Consider the following 21,529-nt stretch of genomic DNA (forward strand, 5'->3'; position numbering starts at 1 on the left):
TATTGCGCTGATTTCACACTCGCAGTATGTTGCAGATATTCACAAGCAAGTAAAACTCACTAAAATCTTTCCAAATACACTCCGAAAAAGAAACTTGCTAATATCACATGGTATCAACAAAACCAGTCAGCATCAGCAAGCAAGGAAAGTAAAGTAACGGGACATATTTCGCGCGCTTTGTCCTCTAATCACTTATGAAACTCTCGCTAGATGGCAGTACTGTTATGTTACTGTAGTCTAGTGCACTCTGGCGGAGTATTTGCAAACTTATTCTAAATGTAGATAAAATAGCCAATGGCAGAAACAAAACAACTACATAAAACATTATCAAAACAATAATACTAAACGTCGATTAATAACCCATCGAAGCATGCAGAAACAGAGATTGGATAGCAAAGTTTCGGCCACTCTACATTCCTTTATTACATAGATAGTGGAACGTGAAAAACATGTGGTTGTTGGTATGACACCCATAGGCTGCAAGCTCTGAGCCTTCGGGTCGCCCATAAAGAGCAGTACTATGCAGAAGCCACACCCCCAAACTGCTACTACATGCAGCTTATGGACGTTCCAAGGTGCAGCCTAAACACTACTAACCGTATGGGAAACATCTATCGATACAAACAGTTCCAAAAACGTTGACCGGTGTTATTTTAATCGGAATGGGAAATATGCAAAATTCGTCCTGATAATTTAAATTATGTAATAAGTTCTTGCGAAATTTACTTTAACATATATTTTGGGGTGGCTCCGCCTCAGAGTCTTTAATTACGAGCCGCACCTGCTCTGGAATCTGCAGACCTCATGCAAGTATATGTAGATGGTCTGCCAATTATGCCTGTCATTGGCTCTCCAGTGCCAGTGTGCTGAACTTTGCCATTTGCTAGTTCGGGAGAGAGGTTGAACTGTCTTAAGAAATCTGCACCTGATATCACCTCATTCATGTCAATTGTCAAATGCAAGGTGATTGTTTTGTGTAGTCTAAATGTCCATTGTGCATTTAGCTATTCCATCAAATTTAATCAAACAACGGAAAATCCAGGATGGAATGTAACAATATTATGAGAAGGAAAGTTGCTACTCACCATATAGTGGAGGTGCTGAGTCGCAGACACGCAAACACAACTCACACACTCAACTGCAGTCTCAGGCAACTGAAACCCCACTGCGAGCAGCAGCACCTGTGCATGATGGGAGTGGTGACTGGATAGGGATAAAGAAGAGGTTGGGATAGGGAGGGGGAGGGTTAGTATGGTGAGGTTGGCGGACAGTGCTGCAGGTTAGACAGTGGGCAGGGGAGTGGTGGGGAGGGGGGGGGGGGAATTAGCAGAAAAGTAGAGAAATGAAAAGACTGGGTGTGATGGTGGAATGACGGCTGTGTAGTGCTGGAGTGGGAACAGGGAAGGGGCTGGATGGGTGAGGACAGTGACTAACAAAGGCTGAGGCCAGGAGAGTTATGGCAAAGTAGGATGTATTGCAGGGAAGTTTCCACCTGCACAGTTCAGAATAGCTGGTGTTGGTGGGAAGGATCCATATGGCACAGGCTGTGAAGCAGTCATTGAAATGAAGGATATCATGTTTGGCAATGTGTTCAGCAACAGGGTGGTCCACTTGTTTCTTGGCCACAGTTTGTCAGTGGCCATTCATTGGAACAGACAGCTAGCTGGTTGTCATGCAGTCAGTGACACTGGCATTGTCTGTCTGCTAATGAGGGCCACTTTGAAGACATAAAATAACCTCCCTCCCAAGTAAGAATTGTAATGATATGCCATTTTGTTCCGTTAATATCGACTATCAAAAACTGTGTACATTTTTTGACCCCACTGGTAGTAACTTCTTTAAGCAAAGTGTCAAAAGCATGCTGTCTGGCATGTTTTCTAGGTCTATCAGCTCCCTTCAGTGTCTCCAAAACTGATTAAGGCATTCTGTTGCCCAATTTCTCTGCTTCTGTCATGACTGAGTTAATCACTGGGGCAAGGTTGCTTTTACCATATTAGATTTGCCAGTGGCAGGCATCAGTTGTATAACATCACTAATAATATAAGCATTTCACAAATATTGATGAATAATGCACAAACCTTCAAAGAACCTTCCACCATGCTGTGGTTGTAAAGGATGATTTCTGTGATGGCAAACCATGTTGTCAGGTGATCTGGATGGAAAGAAGGTAGTTTAGGTAGAAATCACTGTCTCACACAAACTCTGTGAAAATAATTTCTGCTTGCTACTTGTTCTGTCCCAGAATGAGATTTTCACTCTGCAGCGGAGTGTGCGCTGATATGAAACTTCCTGGCAGATTAAAACTGTGTGCCCAACTGAGACTCGAACTCAGGACCTTTGCCTTTCACGGGCAAGTGCTCTACAATCTGAGCTACCGAAGCGCGACTCATGCCCAGTCCTCACAGCTTCACTTCTGCCAGTATCTTATTCTGTCGATCTGAGAGCTTTGGTGAACAAAATCCCATCAACCATACCCAATGCAGATGGAATCCTGGGAATCTTCTTGTGTGGCCCAGCCAGCTAGACTCCGCATTTTTGTACTATCAGGTTTGGCTACATTACCTCCAGCATGGATGCACTAACAAAAGTACATGGAATGATGTTTCATGGGTGTGAATTTCCAGGAATCACAGAATTTTCTATGTGAACACTGCCCTGTAGTTGTAGAACATGATTTGAATCATTTTTAAAGTCACTGAGAAGATCAAACTGTGCCAAACATTTTCCATGCAAATGTTTTATGTTGTTGACACTTGAAGAAAGCTGCATTAGTTCATCACCTCATTTTCACAATATTCGCTGCTTGTTCAGAGTTGTGAAAACTCTTGAAAAGCCACAATTAAAGTCATCATACAACGAGTATTCTCCGAGAAAATGTTGATCATTGGAACAGGATTTTTCATTGTGAAGCACCTGGTTGTATACCTCATATTTTTCTGAAAATCATTTGCATTCTTGTCATACAGTTCCAGGTAGACTCCTGGCAGTAATGAGACCTGAGCAGACTGCAGAATAAGATTGATGGTATTTTATATTTTATACACCATATTGCCAAGGACATGTACACATTCCAAAAACAAAGAACAAACTGAGCTGTAGAGTAATGCTCCAGAGATATCTCAACTCAAAGAATGACTGCCAAAGACTGCATCTGTATGCAAGCTGTTGTTCAAAGTTGACATCTTCATGTATTAATAAAACTTTCTGAAACTCTTCCAGAATGTATGCTACACCTTTCTGCTATATATTTAGTGAAGACTGCTGCTTTATCAGCTAAATGATTCTGTAACAGCTGATCAAACTTCTTTTATTTTAATTAAATTGTTTAATGATGCATGTGTTGTCCATTCATCATGAAATTCTTTCTGTTTAGGTTTGTTCCTGAGTCTACGCGCTGGCTTTTGTCCAATGGAAGGAAAGAACAAGCACAGCAGCTTATTGTAAAAGCTGCTAAAGTAAACAAAGTTAAAATTCCTACTGATGTTCTTGATGGCCTGTTGTCTGAAGAAAATGAGAAACCATCGTCAGAGAAGAAACCAATACCTGAGACTAAAGTAACAAAACCATCAATTTTGGACATTATGCGATATCCCAATCTTCGTAAACGATGTCTCAACATATTCTTCAACTGGTAAATTTATTTTTACATGAACATTAATTTATTTGAACATTAACCTAACCACTACATATACTTTCTATTAACAAATAACAAACCAGTTACATATTGATTATGAACTAAATGACTTAGGTTTACTCTATATTCTGAGTGTCATAGTATATAATTCCACTATTTTCTTGGTTGCTTGTATGGTATTCCTAAACTATTCATGCATGAGTTACTGTCCTTTCATGATGCTTTCCTTTTTTACAATAACATAATGTCTAAATGTCATCTTGTTCATAGCTGTCCCATTTCATTAGCACAGTCATCCTCTGGTGTAAACTAACATAAAAGGAGAACAGAAAATTGAGTTCTCCTTCCTTGATAAATTTATTCTGTTTCCATTGCAACAGGTTTGTCAACAACAGTGCCTACTATGGTCTTTCATGGAACACATCTAACCTGGCAGGAAACCAGTACTTAAATTTCTTTATTTCTGGTGCTGTAGAAGTTCCTGCATATACTTTTTTACTGTTCACCCTCAATAAATGGGGCCGAAAATCAATTCTGTGTTCTTGTATGCTTCTGGGAGGAGTATCTCTGCTAGCTGCTCTTGCTGTACCTGGAGGTGAGACATCATGTATTTGTATTAATATAGAGTGCACATAGATACTATTACTCACCATATACTAAGCTGCTGTTCTCTTTTGCTGTAGAGATGACATGGTTACTGGTGACATTTGCAATGATAGGCAAAATGGCAGTAACTGCTTCATATGGTACAATATATATATTTACAGCTGAACAATTTCCCACAGTTGTACGAAATGTTGCACTTGGTGCAAGTTCTACTTCAGCACGAGCTGGTGGAATGACTGCACCATTTATCAACTTACTGGTGAGTCATTATTCAAATATGTTTAGTTCCTGATAAAGAGACATATTTTGGATATTTATGATGTTTGCTTCTGTATCAAATGTTTGATGGTTCAAGTACAATACAGAAAGTCTCAAGATGCTCTTTTTTCATGGCTGGACCATATAAATAAGATAGATCTTGCAGAATTATTCAAAACCCCATCTTCTAAATTTCATTTCAATAATTTAAAATTATCTTAGCAGTTTATTATTTGGCTTCACTAGACCATACCTTAACTTATTTAATTCCTACTGCATTACATGTCTTGGCCTACTGCCATCAACAGATAGTGTAAGTAAAATGAAAAACACCCAGATGAGAAGCAAGAAAAACATGCTTTAATGTTCCATGTAAATGAATTGGCGTATATAAATTGAAGACAGTGTTCAGTACATAGTCTCAAGTTAAAATCATACCATCTCCATGACAATCGTGCAACAACTGCTTTGCATATTTGCAACAAAATTTGAAAATATAAAACCAAGAACTTAAACAGAGGACAATAATAAAAATGTAACAAACTTAAATGCTAAGAACGTCCTTCTGCTCTCCGAGTTAACATACAATGAGCATTAATTAAAATGTATATTAAAAATTAAAATAAATTATGAGTTACATGTAAATCTACTGCTAAGACCATTTTTAACCACCCTCACTTGGAAGATTATCTATATTGTACTCCATGATTCTTGCACTTTTTTAATGCGATAAACTGACTGGGCAGACAATATTAATAGTAACCTTAAACTTTTTCAGATGTTTCAGTTATCTGTAATGAAGTACTATCTGGAAAATCCTGACCACATATTCAGTTCCACCTTGATAAGATTACAAAGTGGAGCAAAGATTGACAACTTACTTTAAAAGTTCACAAATGTAAAATAGTGCACTTTATTAAGTGCAGAAATGTATTAATTTATGACTACAAAATAAGTGGGTCACAACTACAATCAGTCAACTTATACAAATACTTGGGTATAACAGCTTGTGGGGATGTGAAGTGGAATGGTCAAATAGGCTGAGTTGTAGTTAAATGAAGTGGCATGACTTAGATTCATAGGTAAGATACTAGGGGAAAGCAGTCAACCTGCAAATGTAATTGTTTACAAACCATGTGGTCAAGTGGGAAGGGGATCATACCAAACGGGACTAACAGGGGATATCAAACATATGCAGTCAGTGTCAGTAGCCACAAGTTCGCTTGACCCATGGGAGAGCATTATGGGAATATTGGAAAACTGAACTGGCAGACACTAGAAGATATACATCAATTTTCATATGAAATCCTGTTTCCAAACTTGAAAGAATGTCAATAACTGAGGATATAGGAATATACTACAGCCCACCTTATGTATTCTACCTGCAGGCACATCAAAGAGAAAATTGGGTTAGTTACAACATGTACAGGGGCATCCGAGTAGTCATTCTTCTTGTGTTCCATACACAAATGGAATGGGAAGAAACTCTAATATGTAGTACAATTGGATGTAACCCCTGCCATGCACTTAACATTGGTTTGCAGAGTAAAATTTGTCATTATAAATCAAGATAGAATATTCAATTAAGAACGGACAATAATTTGAAGCAACTACTAGACAACTGACTATCTAATAAGATTCAATATGACTGTGATTGCTAACATTAACAAAATATTTTATTAAAGGAAATACACTTAACATTTAAACAGCATTTATCTGACATTCAAAGCACCCGGTAGTATTAGCACCATAATACGACCCCTGGTTCACTTAAGATGTGAGTTATGAATGTGATGTATAATACTGCCCGTGAAGGAAGGCTTATCTCAAAAGTGTAGAATTTAATGTTAAAATTATGACAAATTTTATGTTGGCCAGACTGGGTGGTATTTTCCTATTCCTTTTTGGAAACACACACAGGAAAAAAATAAAGCTACATCATCTGCCTGGTCAATGGTGTTGTATAGGCCACATCCAAATGAATTTCAACATTTTACATAGGGAGTCAAAGGACCATAAGATTGCCTAGTTAATGTGAAAAATGGGGATGTGATGCATGGAGATGAAGGTAAGTCAACATTCAGAGGACACTTAATCTAAACTGATATACGAAGAGGAACTAAGAGACCATTGACTATTATATGAATTCACGGTGTCCACAGTTCTCATCGATGTCCTCCTTGCTTGCTACTTTGACATTCGTGGTGGAGGTCGAACATGACTGTCCATTCATGCTGAAGGTGGTGGATTCAAAGCCTGTCAAGGTGAATCAATTATATGAATGTATGTTGTGTGTTCCTTCCAGAATGGCCAAAAGAACAGACATTATGCAGAATCCACAGCAGTGATATGTTATGTTAATTGACTCCACACAGTCTTTATGCAGCTGACACCATGAATTCCTCCCCTTTCCTTTCATTCATCCCCTCCTCTGCTTTTAATTTACGTAGCATGTATCACATTGTTGGAGTTCACATAATGTCTGCTCTTTCTGACATGTCCAAAAGAGCAGACACCACCCATTCATATCCCTGATTTTCCTTGATGGGCTATGAATCCACCACCTTCAGCGTGAGTGCACAATCAAGTTTAATGTCATGGGGGAATCTTGGGGAACAAAGTAACGAGCAAGGAGGAAATAGACAGGGACTGCAGATAGGTGGCACTATGCTATGTGGGTCGGGCAAGGGGCATATCGAGATAGTACGTGAAATTTTTATAAACACTGCTTCCTGGCTGGTTCAGTGGTTAATGCAGCTGGCCAGTAAACAAGAGATTCCTCACTTGAATCCTGGTCCAGCACACATTCTAATTTGTCACTGCTAACTCCGCATAAAGTCCTGCTGCAACTGACATTATGAATTCCTTCCATCCTTTCCCTTCCCTTCCATTCCCTTCCCTTTCCTTTCTCCCACCCTCCACATTCAATTTACACAAGACCATTGACTGTTTGGTCATATGACTTACTGTTCTATAAGTATTCCCTGTACCTTCCTATAAATAATAAAGTGAAGAACCAAAAAAAGTCTTAATCACATAATCAGGTATTTATTTTTTCAATTCAGGGCTTTCTATATTGACTAAGTGTGATAGTGTATCTAATCGTGTCTGACCTGTTAAGATGTTTTCTTGGAGATCACAACTAACTACTTCACTCCTTTCTCCATTCCTTGTTTGTCTAAGAAAGTATGATACTGTAAACCATAACAGTGACATTGTTCCTCGTATTCTGGCAAGTTATTTCCATTTTATGAACAAAATTTCAACAATCTGAGTTTTGCTCTTATGTGTACTCACTGCCTAGACCCTCCAGGGGGTCCACAACTCTTCTGTGGATACATGCGTGGCGAGCACGGTACCTCAAGCTAGTGCAGCTCTTTCCTTAAGGCCTGCATACCTTCTCTTCCCCCCCCCCCCCGATCCCCCCCCCCCCAATCCCCTCCCTGCTCCTCCCCCCAACCCCCCGATCCCCACCCCCTTGATCCTCCCCCCACCTTACCCCCCTCCCCCTTGCCACTTCCCTTCCCCTTCTCCCTATCTTTGGGAGTATGTTTTGTGCCTACATCTGGGACGGACACTTGTGACTGTAAGATATGGTTTCTCTTTTCTTCTCTCTATACTGGAAAGTTTCTGTCCTCCCTTTATCCTTCTCTTTTCCCTGATTCTTCTCTTCACCTTCGTCTCCACTGAGGCATTTGAGACCTCTTCTTTTCTTTCCTTTTCTCTCTTCCTCCCTTTCTTTCTTCCCCCCTGTGCATGTCTGAAGGCTGACCCATGCATAGCCAGTGATAGGGTAACGCACAATTCCCCACCCCAGGTAGACAAGTAGGACATGTATGTACCCCCTGGGAAAGGCCAGGCCCATGGTGGGGTGATTACCTAAGCTGGTACCTTTCGAACGTGCCAATTGGTCCCTACAGCCGTTTCTCGGGAGGTGTGACCTGAAGTGTGGACAATCACCTAAGATGGGAGTGCCCTCAGAGAGCCCCCACTAGGATACTGGTGATCATGGGGGATACTTTCACAATGGTTTCCTCTACTTCTACAACTTCTGCCCACAAGAGAAAGTTAGATCTGTCTCGGCCACCTACAATTCTTCCATCCATACCAAAGTTCCTAGCTGTTTCTCGGTCTGACAAAGGTTGAGGTTTCTCCACTGTCAACCCTTTCATTATTCAGAAAAGTGTCAATACAGTTGTAGGTCCGATAAAGTCTTATTCCTGATTACAAAATGGCACCTTGTTGCTAGACACAGACAGTGCCCTCCAAGCACATAGATTGCTTTGAACTACACTGCTAAACTCCTTCCCTGTCTGAGTGGAAGTGCACCGTACTTTAAATTCATCACACAGGGTGGTTTATACAAGATCACTCAACAGATTATCAAATGAGGACATCCAAAATTACTTGTCTGACCAGGGTGTAATGGCTATACATTGAGTCATGAATAGGGTTGACAAGGAACTGGTACCAACCCACACTCTCTTCTTGACATTTGACAGTTTTCAGCTTTCATCAAACATTAAAGTGGAGTATGAGATCATTTCAGTTCGCCCTTACATCCCCAACCCTATAAGTCGCTATCGGTGTCGGCGGTTTTATCATACCAGCCAGTCGTGTCCCAATATGGCCAAATGTGTTACATCTGACAGGGATGCCCATGAGGATGATTGTCCACCTCCATCACCTCATTGCATCAACTGTATGGATGTCCACACTGCTTCCTCTAGAGATTGCCCTATTTTTAAAGATGAACGAATTATTTAGGAAATCTCAGTGAAGGAAAAGGTGTCTCCCCTGGCTGCTCGTAAGTTTTGACCAGCAGAAAGCCCACTGTCCTCCCAGTGGGTAAATACAGCACTGTCCTCGCCTCTCCTTGACCTACTAAGCAGGCAGCCATGCAGACATGCGATCTCACCTTTAGCTCCACAGCCTAAAGATCACCCATTCAACCACCCCACTATCACCTTCTCACTCTAAGGCTCAACCTTCATTGGCTCCTGCTAAATCATCGATGCCCAGACTTCCAAAAAAAAAGAGCCTACTTGTGAAGATTTTTTTTACATACCCAGACCTCACAGCCATTGACTACTCCCTCATCTCAACATCCTGCTTCCAAGAAGGCTCATAAGAAACACAGTTCCTCTCCTTCTCTGCCATGGCATGTCTCTTCTACAGTGTCACCCAGTGGTAGCCGACCTCAGCCGTCTTCCGTGTCGCCGAGACGCACTGCTGGCAGTTGATAAAGCAGCCAATCACTGGCGGCAGGAGCTACTCCCGAACAACCTATGGATCAGGCAGGATCTTCTGTCTTTGGCTGAATGCTGTTCCATGCTGTCAGCTGCCGGCTGCCGGGTCTCAGTGGCCATTGAATTGATGGCAACCGTTGTGAGATTTTTCCGTTTTCTGTCCACCCTATGTCAATTATCCATTGGAATACCCACGGAATTTGCTCCAATTGGGATGAATTGTCGGTCCTCTTACAATCCCTCTCTGGTCATCTTCTGCCTTCAGGAAACAAAGCTATGCCCCATGATTGCTTTATCTTCCCTCATTTCCAAACATTTGGTTTGATCTCTGCTCTGTTGATGGCACTCTGGCACACAGGGTACTTATGACTCTTCTCCGTGATACTATCCATTATCACCCAGTCCACTTAAACAGTTCCTTGCAAGCTGTCACTGTAACTCTTTCCCTTTCTGGATACACCTTCTCTCTTTGTACAGTAATTCATCATCTACACCAATGGCAAGAGCCGATCTCCTTCATCTCCGTGGTTAGCTCCCACCCCCCTATTCGCTGGTTGGGGAGTTCAATGTCCACCACTCACTTTGGGCATCTCGGCGTCCTTGTCAGAGAGGCTCCCTATTGATTGAGCTCTTCCACCAAGCAGGTCTCATTTGCCTCAACACTGGGGAACCTACATTTTTGTCTGCCTCCATGTCAACCTACTCTCATTTGGACCTTTCGGTTGGTACTGTTCAGCTAGCTTGGCGCTTTGAATGGTTCGCTCTTGCTGATACACACTCGAGTGACCATTTTCTATGTGTCCTTCGATTACAGCAAATGCCATCTATGCGTCCAAGATGCTGGTAGTTTTCCCAAGCCAGTTGGACACTTTTCTCCTCTCTAGCAACATCTGATGACCTTTTTCCTAGCATCGACGATCAGGTCACTAATGTTACGGAAGCTATTCTTACAGTTGCGGAATGTTCAATACCTCATACCTCCCCTTTGCCCCAGCGCCCCCCATTTCCTTGGTGGAATGAGGCATGCCATGCCGCAGTATGCAAATGGAGGCATGCTCTTCACATTTTGTGTCACTATCCTACAATGTCCAACAATATCCGCTATAAGCAGTTAGGTGCGCGATCCAGTTGCATATCTGCAATAGCAAGAAGGTAAGCTGGGGCTTCTTTACCAGCTCCTTTAACACCTTCACACTCTCATTTGTAGTTTAGTGTCGAATTCAACAGTTATCTGGCACATTTAGTTTCTCCCTGATCTCTGGGCTACCTGTCACACAAGATACCTTAGTGGGCCTAGTCGCAATTTCTAACTAATTGGGTCAACACTTTGCTGAGATTTCAAGTTCTTCAAATTACCCGCCAGCCTTTCTCCCAAAGAAATGAGCAGTGGAAGTGTAACCTCTTGCTTTCTCCTCTCAAAATCATGAAAGGTATATAATTTTTTCTATGCAGGAACACGAACATGCACTCTCTTCCTCTTGCTACGTGGGATCCATGTCCAAATGTTGCTGTATTTATTATACCATAGTCTGTGTTACCTCCTTCATCTTTATAATTGAATTTGGACTGACAGTATATTTCCCAGAAGATGGCGGGAAGCTATTGTCATTCTGGTTCTGAAACCTGGATAGGACAAACATCTCCCCTCTAGCTATCATCCCATCTCTCACACAAGTAGTGTATTTAAGGTTTTGGAGCATATGGTAAATTGCTGGTTGGGCTGGTGGCTGAAGTCCCAAAAACTTTTAACACCTGCCCAATGTGGTTTCCAACAGCATCGTTCCACAGTTGACCATCTTGTTGCTCTCTCCAATTGTATCATGAACAATTTTCTCAGGAAACTCCAAATGGTAGCTATATTTTTTGATCTGGAGAAGGCATATGATAACTGTTGGAGGACCGGCATCCTCCGCACACTGTTCTCTTGGGGCTTTTAGGGTCAGCTACCCCTTTCATTCATGAATTTATGACAGAGCGCACATTTACAGTGCGGGTGAACACTCCTCTCTCCCATACTTCCTCCCAAGAAAAGGGGATGCTCCAGGACTCTGTGTTAAGTGTTGCACTGTTTGCAGTCACCATAAATCCAATTACAGATTGTCTCCTTCCTGATGTCTTGGGCTCCCTCTCTACTACAGCTCTCAACAGACCAGCCTTCTTGAATGATGCCTTCAAGGGTGTCTTGATCACCTCCACTCATGGAGCATCGAAACGGGCTTCCGATTTTCTCCCAGTAAGACCATCTGTGTAAATTTTTCGCGACATATGGAGTTTTATCTGCCTTCCCTGTATCTAGGCCCTGATGACTTCCCATTTGCAGACATCACCAAATTCTTGGGACTTATGTTTGACAGAAAACTGTGCTGGTCTTCCCATGTTTCATATCTTTTGGCTCGCTGTCTGCGATCCATCAATGCCCTCCCCACCCCATAATTTATTATCAGGAATTTACTTCTCTATGCGCACAAATGGAGGCTGCCACATTTATTTACACCAATGGCTCAACGACCGCATTTGGTGTTGGGAGTGCCTATATTGTTGGTGACACCTCTATTAGATTTTGGCTTCCTGACCAGTGTTTGGTTTTTACTGTGGAGCTTTACGCTGTTCTCCAGGCCATCCAATACATCCCTCGCCATAAGTGGATACAATACAGGGTTATTACAAATGATTGAAGCGATTTCACAGCTCTACAATAACTTTATTATTTGAGATATTTTCACAACACTTTGCACACACATACACAAACTCAAAAAGTTTTTTTAGGCATTCACAAATGTTTGATATGTGCCCCTTTAGTGATTCGGCAGACATCAAGCCAATAATCAAGTTCCTCCCACACTCGGCGCAGCATGTCCCCATCAATGAGTTCGAAAGCATCGTTGATGCGAGCTCGCAGTTCTGGCACGTTTCTTGGTAGAGGAGGTTTAAACACTGAATCTTTCACATAACCCTACAGAAAGAAATCGCATGGGGTTAAGTCGGGAGAGCATGGAGGCCATGACGTGAATTGCTGATCATGATCTCCACCACGACCGATCCATCGGTTTTCCAATCTCCTGTTTAAGAAATGCCGAACATCATGATGGAAGTGCGGTGGAGCACCATCCTGCTGAAAGATGAAGTCGGCGCTGTCGGCCTCCAGTTGTGGCACGAGCCAATTTTCCCCCATGTCCAGATACACGTGTCCTGTAATGTTTTTTTCGCAGAAGAAAAAGGGGCCGTAAACATTAAACCGTGAGATTGCACAAAACATGTTAACTTTTGGTGAATTGCGAATTTGCTGCACGAATGCGTGAGGATTCTCTACCGCCTAGATTTGCACATTGTGTCTGTTCACTTCACCATTAAGAAAAAATGTTGCTTCATCACTGAAAACAAGTTTTGCACTGAATGCATCCTCTTCCATGAGCTGTTGCAACCGCGCCGAAAATTCAAAGCATTTGACTTTGTCATCGGGTGTCAGGGCTTGTAGCAATTGTAAACTGTAAGGCTTCTGCTTTAGCCTTTTCCGTAAGATTTTCCAAACTGTTGGCTGTGGTACGTTTAGCTCCCTGCTTGCTTTATTCGTCAACTTCCGCGGGCTACGCATGAAACTTGCCCGCACGCGTTCAACCGCTTCTTCGCTCACTGCAGGCTGACCCGTTGATTTCCCCTTATAGAGGCATCCAGAAGCTTTAAACTGCGCATACCATCGCCGAATGGAGTTAGCAGTTGGTGGACCTTTGTTGAACTTCGTCCTGAAGTGTCGTTGCACTGTTATGACTGACTAGTGTGAGTGCATTTAAAGCACGACATACGCTTTCTCGGCTCCTGTCGCCATTTTGTCTCACTGCGCTCTCGAGCACTCTGGTGGCAGAAACCTGAAGTGCGGCTTCAGCCGAACAAAACTTTGAGTTTTTCTACGTATCTGTAGTGTGTCGTGACCATATGTCAATGAATGGAGCTACAGTGAATTTATGAAATCACTTCAATCATTTGTAATACCCCTGTATATTATGTGCTCAGATTCACTCGACTCTCATCTCAACTTCCAAGCTCTTTATTCTGTCCACCCTCTGGTCCACCAGATTTGGGACTGCCCCAATATGCTCCAGTTGGGGGGCATCTCTGTGGGATTCCTCTGGATCCCAGGGCATGTTGGTATCTGTGGAAACAAGGCAGCCAATATAGTGGCAAAGGCAGCAGTCTGTCTTCCTCAGCTCACTGTTCACATGGTTCCATTTGATGATCTACAGAGGATTGTGTGTCGTCATGTTGCTCTTTCATGGCAACACATTGGTCTGCACTTCCTGATAATAAATTACAGGACATAAAACCTCCTCCCTGTGCTTGTAGCTCTTCCCTGTGCTTGTAGCTCTTCCTCCTGGCCTCGTCATCGGGAGGAGGTAATTTAACTGGATTCCAGATAGGGTACTGTGTTTTTAGCCATTGACATCTTTTAAGTGGCTGTCCTCACCCGCTTTGTCCCCACTGCTCTCCATTGTTGACAGTGAGACGCCTTTTACTGCAGTGGCCCTATATTAATTGGCTATGCACCCAATTACAGCTGTCACCCGATATATCTTCCCTTTAAGCAGATTACACACGCTCAGCTGATCATGTCCTACATCAGTCATTTGAAGCTCTTTTTTGGGGAAAACAACCTCCTCTTCAGTAGCAGTTTTCTTGGATTTCCATTCGTTTTTAGTTTCCCTCCTTAGCGAGTTTCCCTCCTTAGCTAGTTTCGCTCCTATTGCTACTGATTTAAAATTCAGTTTTTTACCCTTCACTAAGCCACAGAATGGGCACTTATTACTGTAGCAGCTCTGTGCCCTAAAACCATAAAAAAAATCACTGCCTGGAATCTAAGCAGACAATAAAACCCACAGCACCTGAAAAAGACAGCTAAGTCAGTCTTTGAAATATTGTGAATAAAATGGAAATTAAAATTGGCAGAACACCTGCAAATACATTGTTAATCAGTCAGGTTGAGGAAACCTGGGAGATCACATTATATATCCTGTTCTGACAAATGAAGGAAGACATTACAAAAAGAAAAAGATCTGTAAGATTAGCAGTAACTCATGATCTTTCTCTTACAATGATTGAGAATAATGAGGCATGAAACTGATGCTGATCTTGGACACAGTGGTGTTTGAAAGTAGATACTGCTAATCACATTTATAATACTCTGAAATATCTAGAAATGATCCTATTATTTATTTCAGGCTGAATTCTGGCAACCTTTGCCCCTCTTGGTATTTGGTGCTATGATTTCTGTTGGAGGCTTTCTGGCCCTCCTACTCCCAGAAACATTAAATAGAAAACTTCCTGACACCTTGGAAGAGGGAGAAGACTTTGGAAAGTAAGTAATAGTGCTATATATGTCACCTCAAAAATAAGAGAACTGCTGCTTTGATATGTTTTAATTAACTTTCTGTATCTGTTTTGTATGGATGTCTTCCATCTGATTTATATAAGAAGTACACTATAATTAGTGAGAGCTAATTGGCACATCTGTGTCATGTATAAAGTGAAACAGTTGCTTCTAACATATAAACTTCTACCTTGATCTGCTAATTTGCATATTGTTGTCCACAAATCATCCCGACATTGATATTAGACACCTCACCCTATCACAGAAAGAAAAAAATTTAAATAATTCATATGTACAGGCATACAGTTACTTTCAGATATAGTCTGACACAGCCAATGCTCTTTAATATATACATACACACAACTAAGTTGCTGAAAATGCTGTTGCTGTTCGTTGGAAAATCCAGGATGGAATGTAACAATATTAGAAAAGGAAAGTTGCTACTTGGCATATAGCGGATATGCTGAGTCACGATAGACGCAACAAACAATTCACACAATTATAGCTTTTGGCCATTAAGTCCTCTGTCAGGAATATACACACACACATACACACACACACACACACACACACACACACACACACACACTAATGCAAACACAACTTGCACACATGTCTGCACTCTCAGACAACTGAAACCACACTGAGAGCAGCAGCACCAGTGCATGATGGGAGTGGCGACTGGGTGGGGGTAAGGAGGAGGCTGGGGCAGGGAGGGGGAAGGGATAGTATGGTGGGGGTGGTGGATAGTGAAGTACCGCAGTTTAGCCGGAGGGCAGGAGAAAAGGCAAGGAGGGGAGCAGGGGGGGAGGGGGCAGCGGAAGTAGTGGAAAGGAGAGAAATTAAAAGGAATTAAAAGACTGGGTGTGGTGGTGAAATGACGGTTGTGCAGTGCTGGAATGGGAACAGGGAGGGGGCTGGATGGGTGAGGACAGAGAGACAGAGGTTGAGGCCAGGAGAATTACGGGAACGTAGGATATATTGCAGGGAACATTCCCACCTGCGCAATTCAGAAAAGCTGGTTTTGGTGGGAAGGCTCCATATGGCAGAGGCTGTGAAGCAGTCATTGAGATGAGGGATATCATGTTTGGTAGTGCATTCAGCAACAGGGTGGTCCACTTGTTTTTGGGCCACAGTTTGTCGGTGGCCATTCATGCGGACAGACAGCTTGTTGGTTGTCATGCCTACATAGAATGCAGCTCAGTGGTTGCAGCTTAGCTTATAAATCACATGACTGCTTTCACAGGCAGCCCTGCCTTTCATGGGATAGGTGATGTTAGTGACTGGACTGGAGTAGGTGGTGGTAGGAGTGTGTATGGAACAGATTTTGCATCTAGGTCATATTACGGGGGTATGATGCATTAGATAATGGACTGGGAGCAGGGGTTGTGTAAGGATGGACGAGTATATTGTGTAGGTTTGGTGGATGCTAGAATACCACTGTAGGAGGGATGGGAAGGATAGTGGGCAGGACATTTCTCATTTCAGGGTATGACGAGAGGTAATCAAAACCCTGGCGGAGAATGTAATTCAGTTGCTCCAGTCCCAGGTGGTACCGAGTTATGTTCCTTTGTGGCCGAACTGTGGGACTTTGTGAGGTGATAGGAGACTGGAAAAATAAGGCACAGGAGATTTGTTTTTGTATGAGGTTGGGAGGATAATTATGGTCAGTGAAAGCTTCAGTGATACCCTCGGTATATTTTGAGAGGGACTGCTCATCACTGCAGATGTGATGACCACGGGTGGCTAGGCTGTACGGAAGGGACTTCTTGGTATGGAATGGGTGGCAGCTGTCGAAGTGGAGGTATTGCTGGTGGTTAGTAGGTTTGATATGGATGGAGGTACTGATGTAGCCACCTCTGAGGTGGAGGTAGGTGGAGTAGGACCAGGTGAAGCAAATGGGGGAGAAGTTTATGAGGTTCTGGAGGAATGCAGATAGGGTGTCCTCACCTGCAATCCAGATAGCAGAGATGTCATCAGTGAATCTGAACTAGGTTCACCTCATAACTCAGTAACACCTGGGACTGGAGCAACTGAATTACATTCTCCGTCAGGGTTTCGATTACCTCTCGTCATACCCTGAAATGAGAAATGTCCTGTCCATTATCATTCCCACCCCTCCGAAAGTGGTATACTGCTGTCCACTGAACCTACGCAATATACTCGCCCATCCTTACACAACCCCTGCTCCCAATCCCTTACCTCATGGCTTGTACACCTGTAATAGAGCTAGATGTGAGACCTGCCCCATACATCCTCATACCACCACCTACTCCAGTCTGGTCACTAACATCACCTATCCTATCAAAGGCAGGGCTACCGCGCGTGTGTGTGCGTGTGTGTGCGTGTGTGTGCGTGTGTGTGCGTGTGTGTGCGTGTGTGTGCGTGTGTGTGCGTGTGTGTGCGTGTGTGTGCGTGTGTGTGCGTGTGTGTGCGTGTGTGTGTGTGTGTGTGTGTGTGTGTGTGTCTACTGCTGATAAAGGCCTTAATGGCTGTCAAACTATGATTGTGTGAATCTTTTTATTGTGCCTATCGTGGGTCAGCATCTCCACAATATGGTGAGTAGCAACTTTCCTTCTCTCGTATTATGGAAACATAAATTTGATTTTCTGTGTCCAGTGATTTTTGTACGATCTTTTTCTTTCAGCTGACTTTGTTTTCAATTTTTTTCACATCCATTTGGACTTTGCGTCATAGGAAAGTTGTCCCGGCTATCTGCAGTTGATAGTAGTTGTGGCTTTTATCAATAACTTGATGCCCCACAGAATCTCACTCACTGTTATTTAGCATACATTTTGTTGTAACAGTATAACAGCTCTTTGCAACAAGCTCATAAGCATTTTTCTCAGAAGTGATCACTAATAAACTACAGACTAAAATAAAAGCAGCAGGCCAGCTAATGATGAACATGTATACTGTCTCTGATTTGATGTCTTCATAAGAAAAGGCCTCATTATAGCTCTACTCTTTAGAGAGTAATGTAAATGAATTGGTCCATGTGTCTCAATCAATAATTTCTACCTTCAGTAATGTTTGTATCATAGTCAATGCTATGATTTTCTTATTTTATATTTGCAAAATTGTGTTTATTGTCTAATACTGTGCTAAAAAACATTTGTAAAAATTGGTGTATCAAAAATATTTATAAAAATTATTCAAGAAACAAATGTGCCTTAAATTATATGCATCATTATTGGCATGCCATATTCATGGCATGTGTCATTTCAGTTCTCTGATCTTTGTTTCATACAATTTCTCTCGCATTCCTCATAAAGCTAACAGCTGACCTTTCTAATTCACTTACATGTTTGTCATTTCTTCCATATTTTATATATTATACTTCCCAACTTTTCACCATATTCAGCTGTTTCTCATTCAGTGTCATGTGTACTGTTGGTCTATCCCTTTTCTTATTTTGCCCATCAGATCAATCTTGCACATTTCTTCCCAAACATCACTGTGTTCCCACCTTTCCTGCTGCTCTCATCACTTCCACACTTTGTTTGTACAACCCCAGAGCCATTCCTCCTTTCATGTTCTTCACACTATTTCTATCTACATTAGATCCATTTTCATTTCCAATTAACAGTCTATTTCCACTATAACTTAGTCTTCCTCCACTGCTCTATCTGGATTCAGCAAATTATCAAAATATGTTCTCCAGAACTCTTTTAATTCCTCCTTCTTTTCCATCTCATTCCCGTCTTTATCAACAATTTTTACATTCTAGCCCACTCCTTTTCTCCTATTGTTGGTCATTCCATACACTATTTTCTTATTTCTTCTACTGTCTTGATCCACCATTATAGCCCATTTTTCCATCAGCTTCCTCTTTCCCCCTGGGACTAATTTTTGTGGCCCACTCTTCTTCACCTTATGCTCTTCGATCAGTTACTGTGCTTTGTTGAAACCATACTCTAACCGCTTTAGTCTTCTTCAAAACCCCTTCATAATACCATCAAGATATCTCTGCACATTTCCTTCTAATAGCAGTTCTTCCACACACCACCTCTGTTCCTCTTCTGCAGTTTGAAGCTCAACCAGTGGTATTTTATCCTTCAAATCTGCTTATTTTTCGTTCCATAATCTTATTTGTCTTTCTTGATTATGTGCTTCATTTCTTTTTTTAATTTTTATATTCATTGCTACCGGTCAATGGTTGCTCTCTAAGGCCTTTTATAGTATTACCTTGATATCTGCTATGTGCTTCATCATTCCATCTTATTCTAACATATAAATGACCACTCACTCATTAGATATGGTCACTGCTGTGCCACATTACCTTATTGCCTATTATCAAGTCATGAGTTTCCAACCTTCAATCTCTTTTCGCATAAGTCCAGTAATATTTCACCTCACTTGTTTACTCTTCCTCAGTAATTTTCTCCAAGTACATACTCATAGACATGTCTCCTCACACCAATATGTGCTTTCCAGTTTCACATTACAATAATTATGTTCTGCCAAATCGTCTGATTCTGTAATCCTTCTTCAAAAGCCTCCTGTTCCATACTAATATGTATCCCTGTTTTCCCCTTCAGTGATACTTTGATCTTTATCATTCCCTCATTTATTCCTGTTACTTCCTCCTTCAGTCCCTGCTACAGTTACTCCATTGTTGTATCCTCCTCAATGCCCATCCAGTGCTATCTAAAACCATTTCTCAGTTCACATCACAACTTCACCAGACCTCAATTTCCCTACACTTTTCAGGATTCTTGAATTGCCTTCACAGTTACTACGTTGTCATAGGGCACATGTCTCCAGTGTTTTATGAAGGATTGGACATTGCATCTATGAAAAAACTTCAGTACTGTTTTTTCTAACTATCTTTGGATTTTATCTGCTCATGCTGAAAATGTAACTACCATATCTTAAATATTTTAATTTTATTCAAATTGAATCAAAATTTCAAAATAGGAATAATGAAAAATTGGAGAAGTGTTTTCAGTCAGTTTCATTTGCAATCTGTTGATCATGTTTGTTTACAGTTGTTATAAATGAAGTATTTATTTCATTCACAGGGAGAATGAAGAAGATCTGGAAGATGTTGTGAAGAAAACTGGCTCTGTTATTGTTATAGCATCAAAATAATAAGTACAAATTCAACAGTATTTTTACACTGCCAAACAAATTTGTGTGAATATATTTTTATGTGTGCAGCAATATTTTTGTACAAACTAGTGTTTAGTGTTTTCATAAATGTGAGCCGTTGGACATATCTCAGAATATGTGATGCAAGGATAGTTATTTGCAAGTAAAACTGTTTATGCAAGTGACGAAAAATGTATGGTGTAATGTGGTGACATTCAAATACATTACAACCACTTGTGTTTTGAAAGGGTCTGCTGTGAATGTCTTTAATTGGTTGTAATGTAGAAACTCTTTGTACAAGAAAATGAATGTTGCTCTCCTTTCTAAGTTGCTCCACTACCAATGATAGTATTTATAATAAAATTAACTTTATACTGCTTTTGTATATTCATTGTATATAATTGCCTTATATAAAGAAGACTTGTAAATTGTTCTGTGTATGTTTGCCTCTATTTATATATTTTTTACTCAGGCTTATAAAAAGTACAGAATGCTCATGTGTGATATTAGAAAATAATTCAATGTTGATCCAATATCACGAAGTGTGATACATTTCCATTACAATGATGTATTTAATAAAATAATTTTTTTAATTATACCTTGTTTTACATGTTTCATCTATTAATCATCTATTTACTCTTTCAAAGTTTGTCCATTTAATGTTCTAAACTGTGATCACATACCTTGTGTGATGCAAGGACAGTTTTGTGTGTGTGTGTGTGTGTGTGTGTGTGTGTGTGTGTGTGTTTTAGAGAGAGAGGGAGTGAGTGAGTGAGTGTTCAATCACCTTCAAAGTACATTAAAATGATAGATGAAGTTTCAGCTGCAGTTATTGCACTAAAGGGTGTTGCAAAATCAATATTTTTCAGTTATTGATGGTGGGAAATATGTTTACAGTAATGAACTGGAAGAGTCAGCTCATACTTTGAAAATCACTACAAGTAAAATGAAGAATGGAGGTTTTGTCAAAAGGACACATAATGTTTGTCAGAACACTTTGATTATCTTGAAACAGGTGAAATAGCTAGTCGTATTTCTCTTTTGCCAGAAGGACCAACCAAAATATCGCATAAGCATGAAAAGTATGAAAAGAGTAATTCTATGACCTACTGATACAAAACCTGCAGTTGCATCTACTAACAACAGAGTTGGAACCAGTAGTATAAATACTTGCCAGCTTCAGTAGCAATCAAATCTGTATCAATTAAAACAACAATACCAACACCAAAATAATAATAATAACAGAAACAGAATCTACAATGTGAGACCCGAGTTTCTTCAGGCATATATAATGTACAAATAACTTACGGGAATGCATCTGGGTGATGT

The 21,529-nt window shown here is 41.1% G+C and overlaps 1 protein-coding gene across 3 annotated transcripts in view; it reads left to right on the top strand.

Moving 5' to 3' along the window:
• LOC124606150 (organic cation transporter protein-like) overlaps nucleotides 1–20,796 on the top strand; it is a 298,293-nt gene extending 277,497 nt beyond the window's left edge. For all 3 annotated transcript variants that reach the window (XM_047138125.1, XM_047138132.1, XM_047138118.1), the window contains exons 7-11: nucleotides 3,374–3,631; nucleotides 4,015–4,229; nucleotides 4,318–4,499; nucleotides 14,958–15,094; nucleotides 20,131–20,796. In XM_047138125.1, the coding sequence (XP_046994081.1) occupies nucleotides 3,374–3,631; nucleotides 4,015–4,229; nucleotides 4,318–4,499; nucleotides 14,958–15,094; nucleotides 20,131–20,200 (862 nt within the window). In that variant the 3' untranslated portion in view covers nucleotides 20,201–20,796. The remainder of the gene's footprint in view (nucleotides 1–3,373; nucleotides 3,632–4,014; nucleotides 4,230–4,317; nucleotides 4,500–14,957; nucleotides 15,095–20,130) is intronic.
• Nucleotides 20,797–21,529: the final 733 nt, after the last annotated feature.

This window comes from Schistocerca americana, chromosome 1 (genome assembly GCF_021461395.2).
Source record: "Schistocerca americana isolate TAMUIC-IGC-003095 chromosome 1, iqSchAmer2.1, whole genome shotgun sequence".
Taxonomy (NCBI): Eukaryota; Metazoa; Arthropoda; class Insecta; order Orthoptera; family Acrididae; genus Schistocerca; species Schistocerca americana.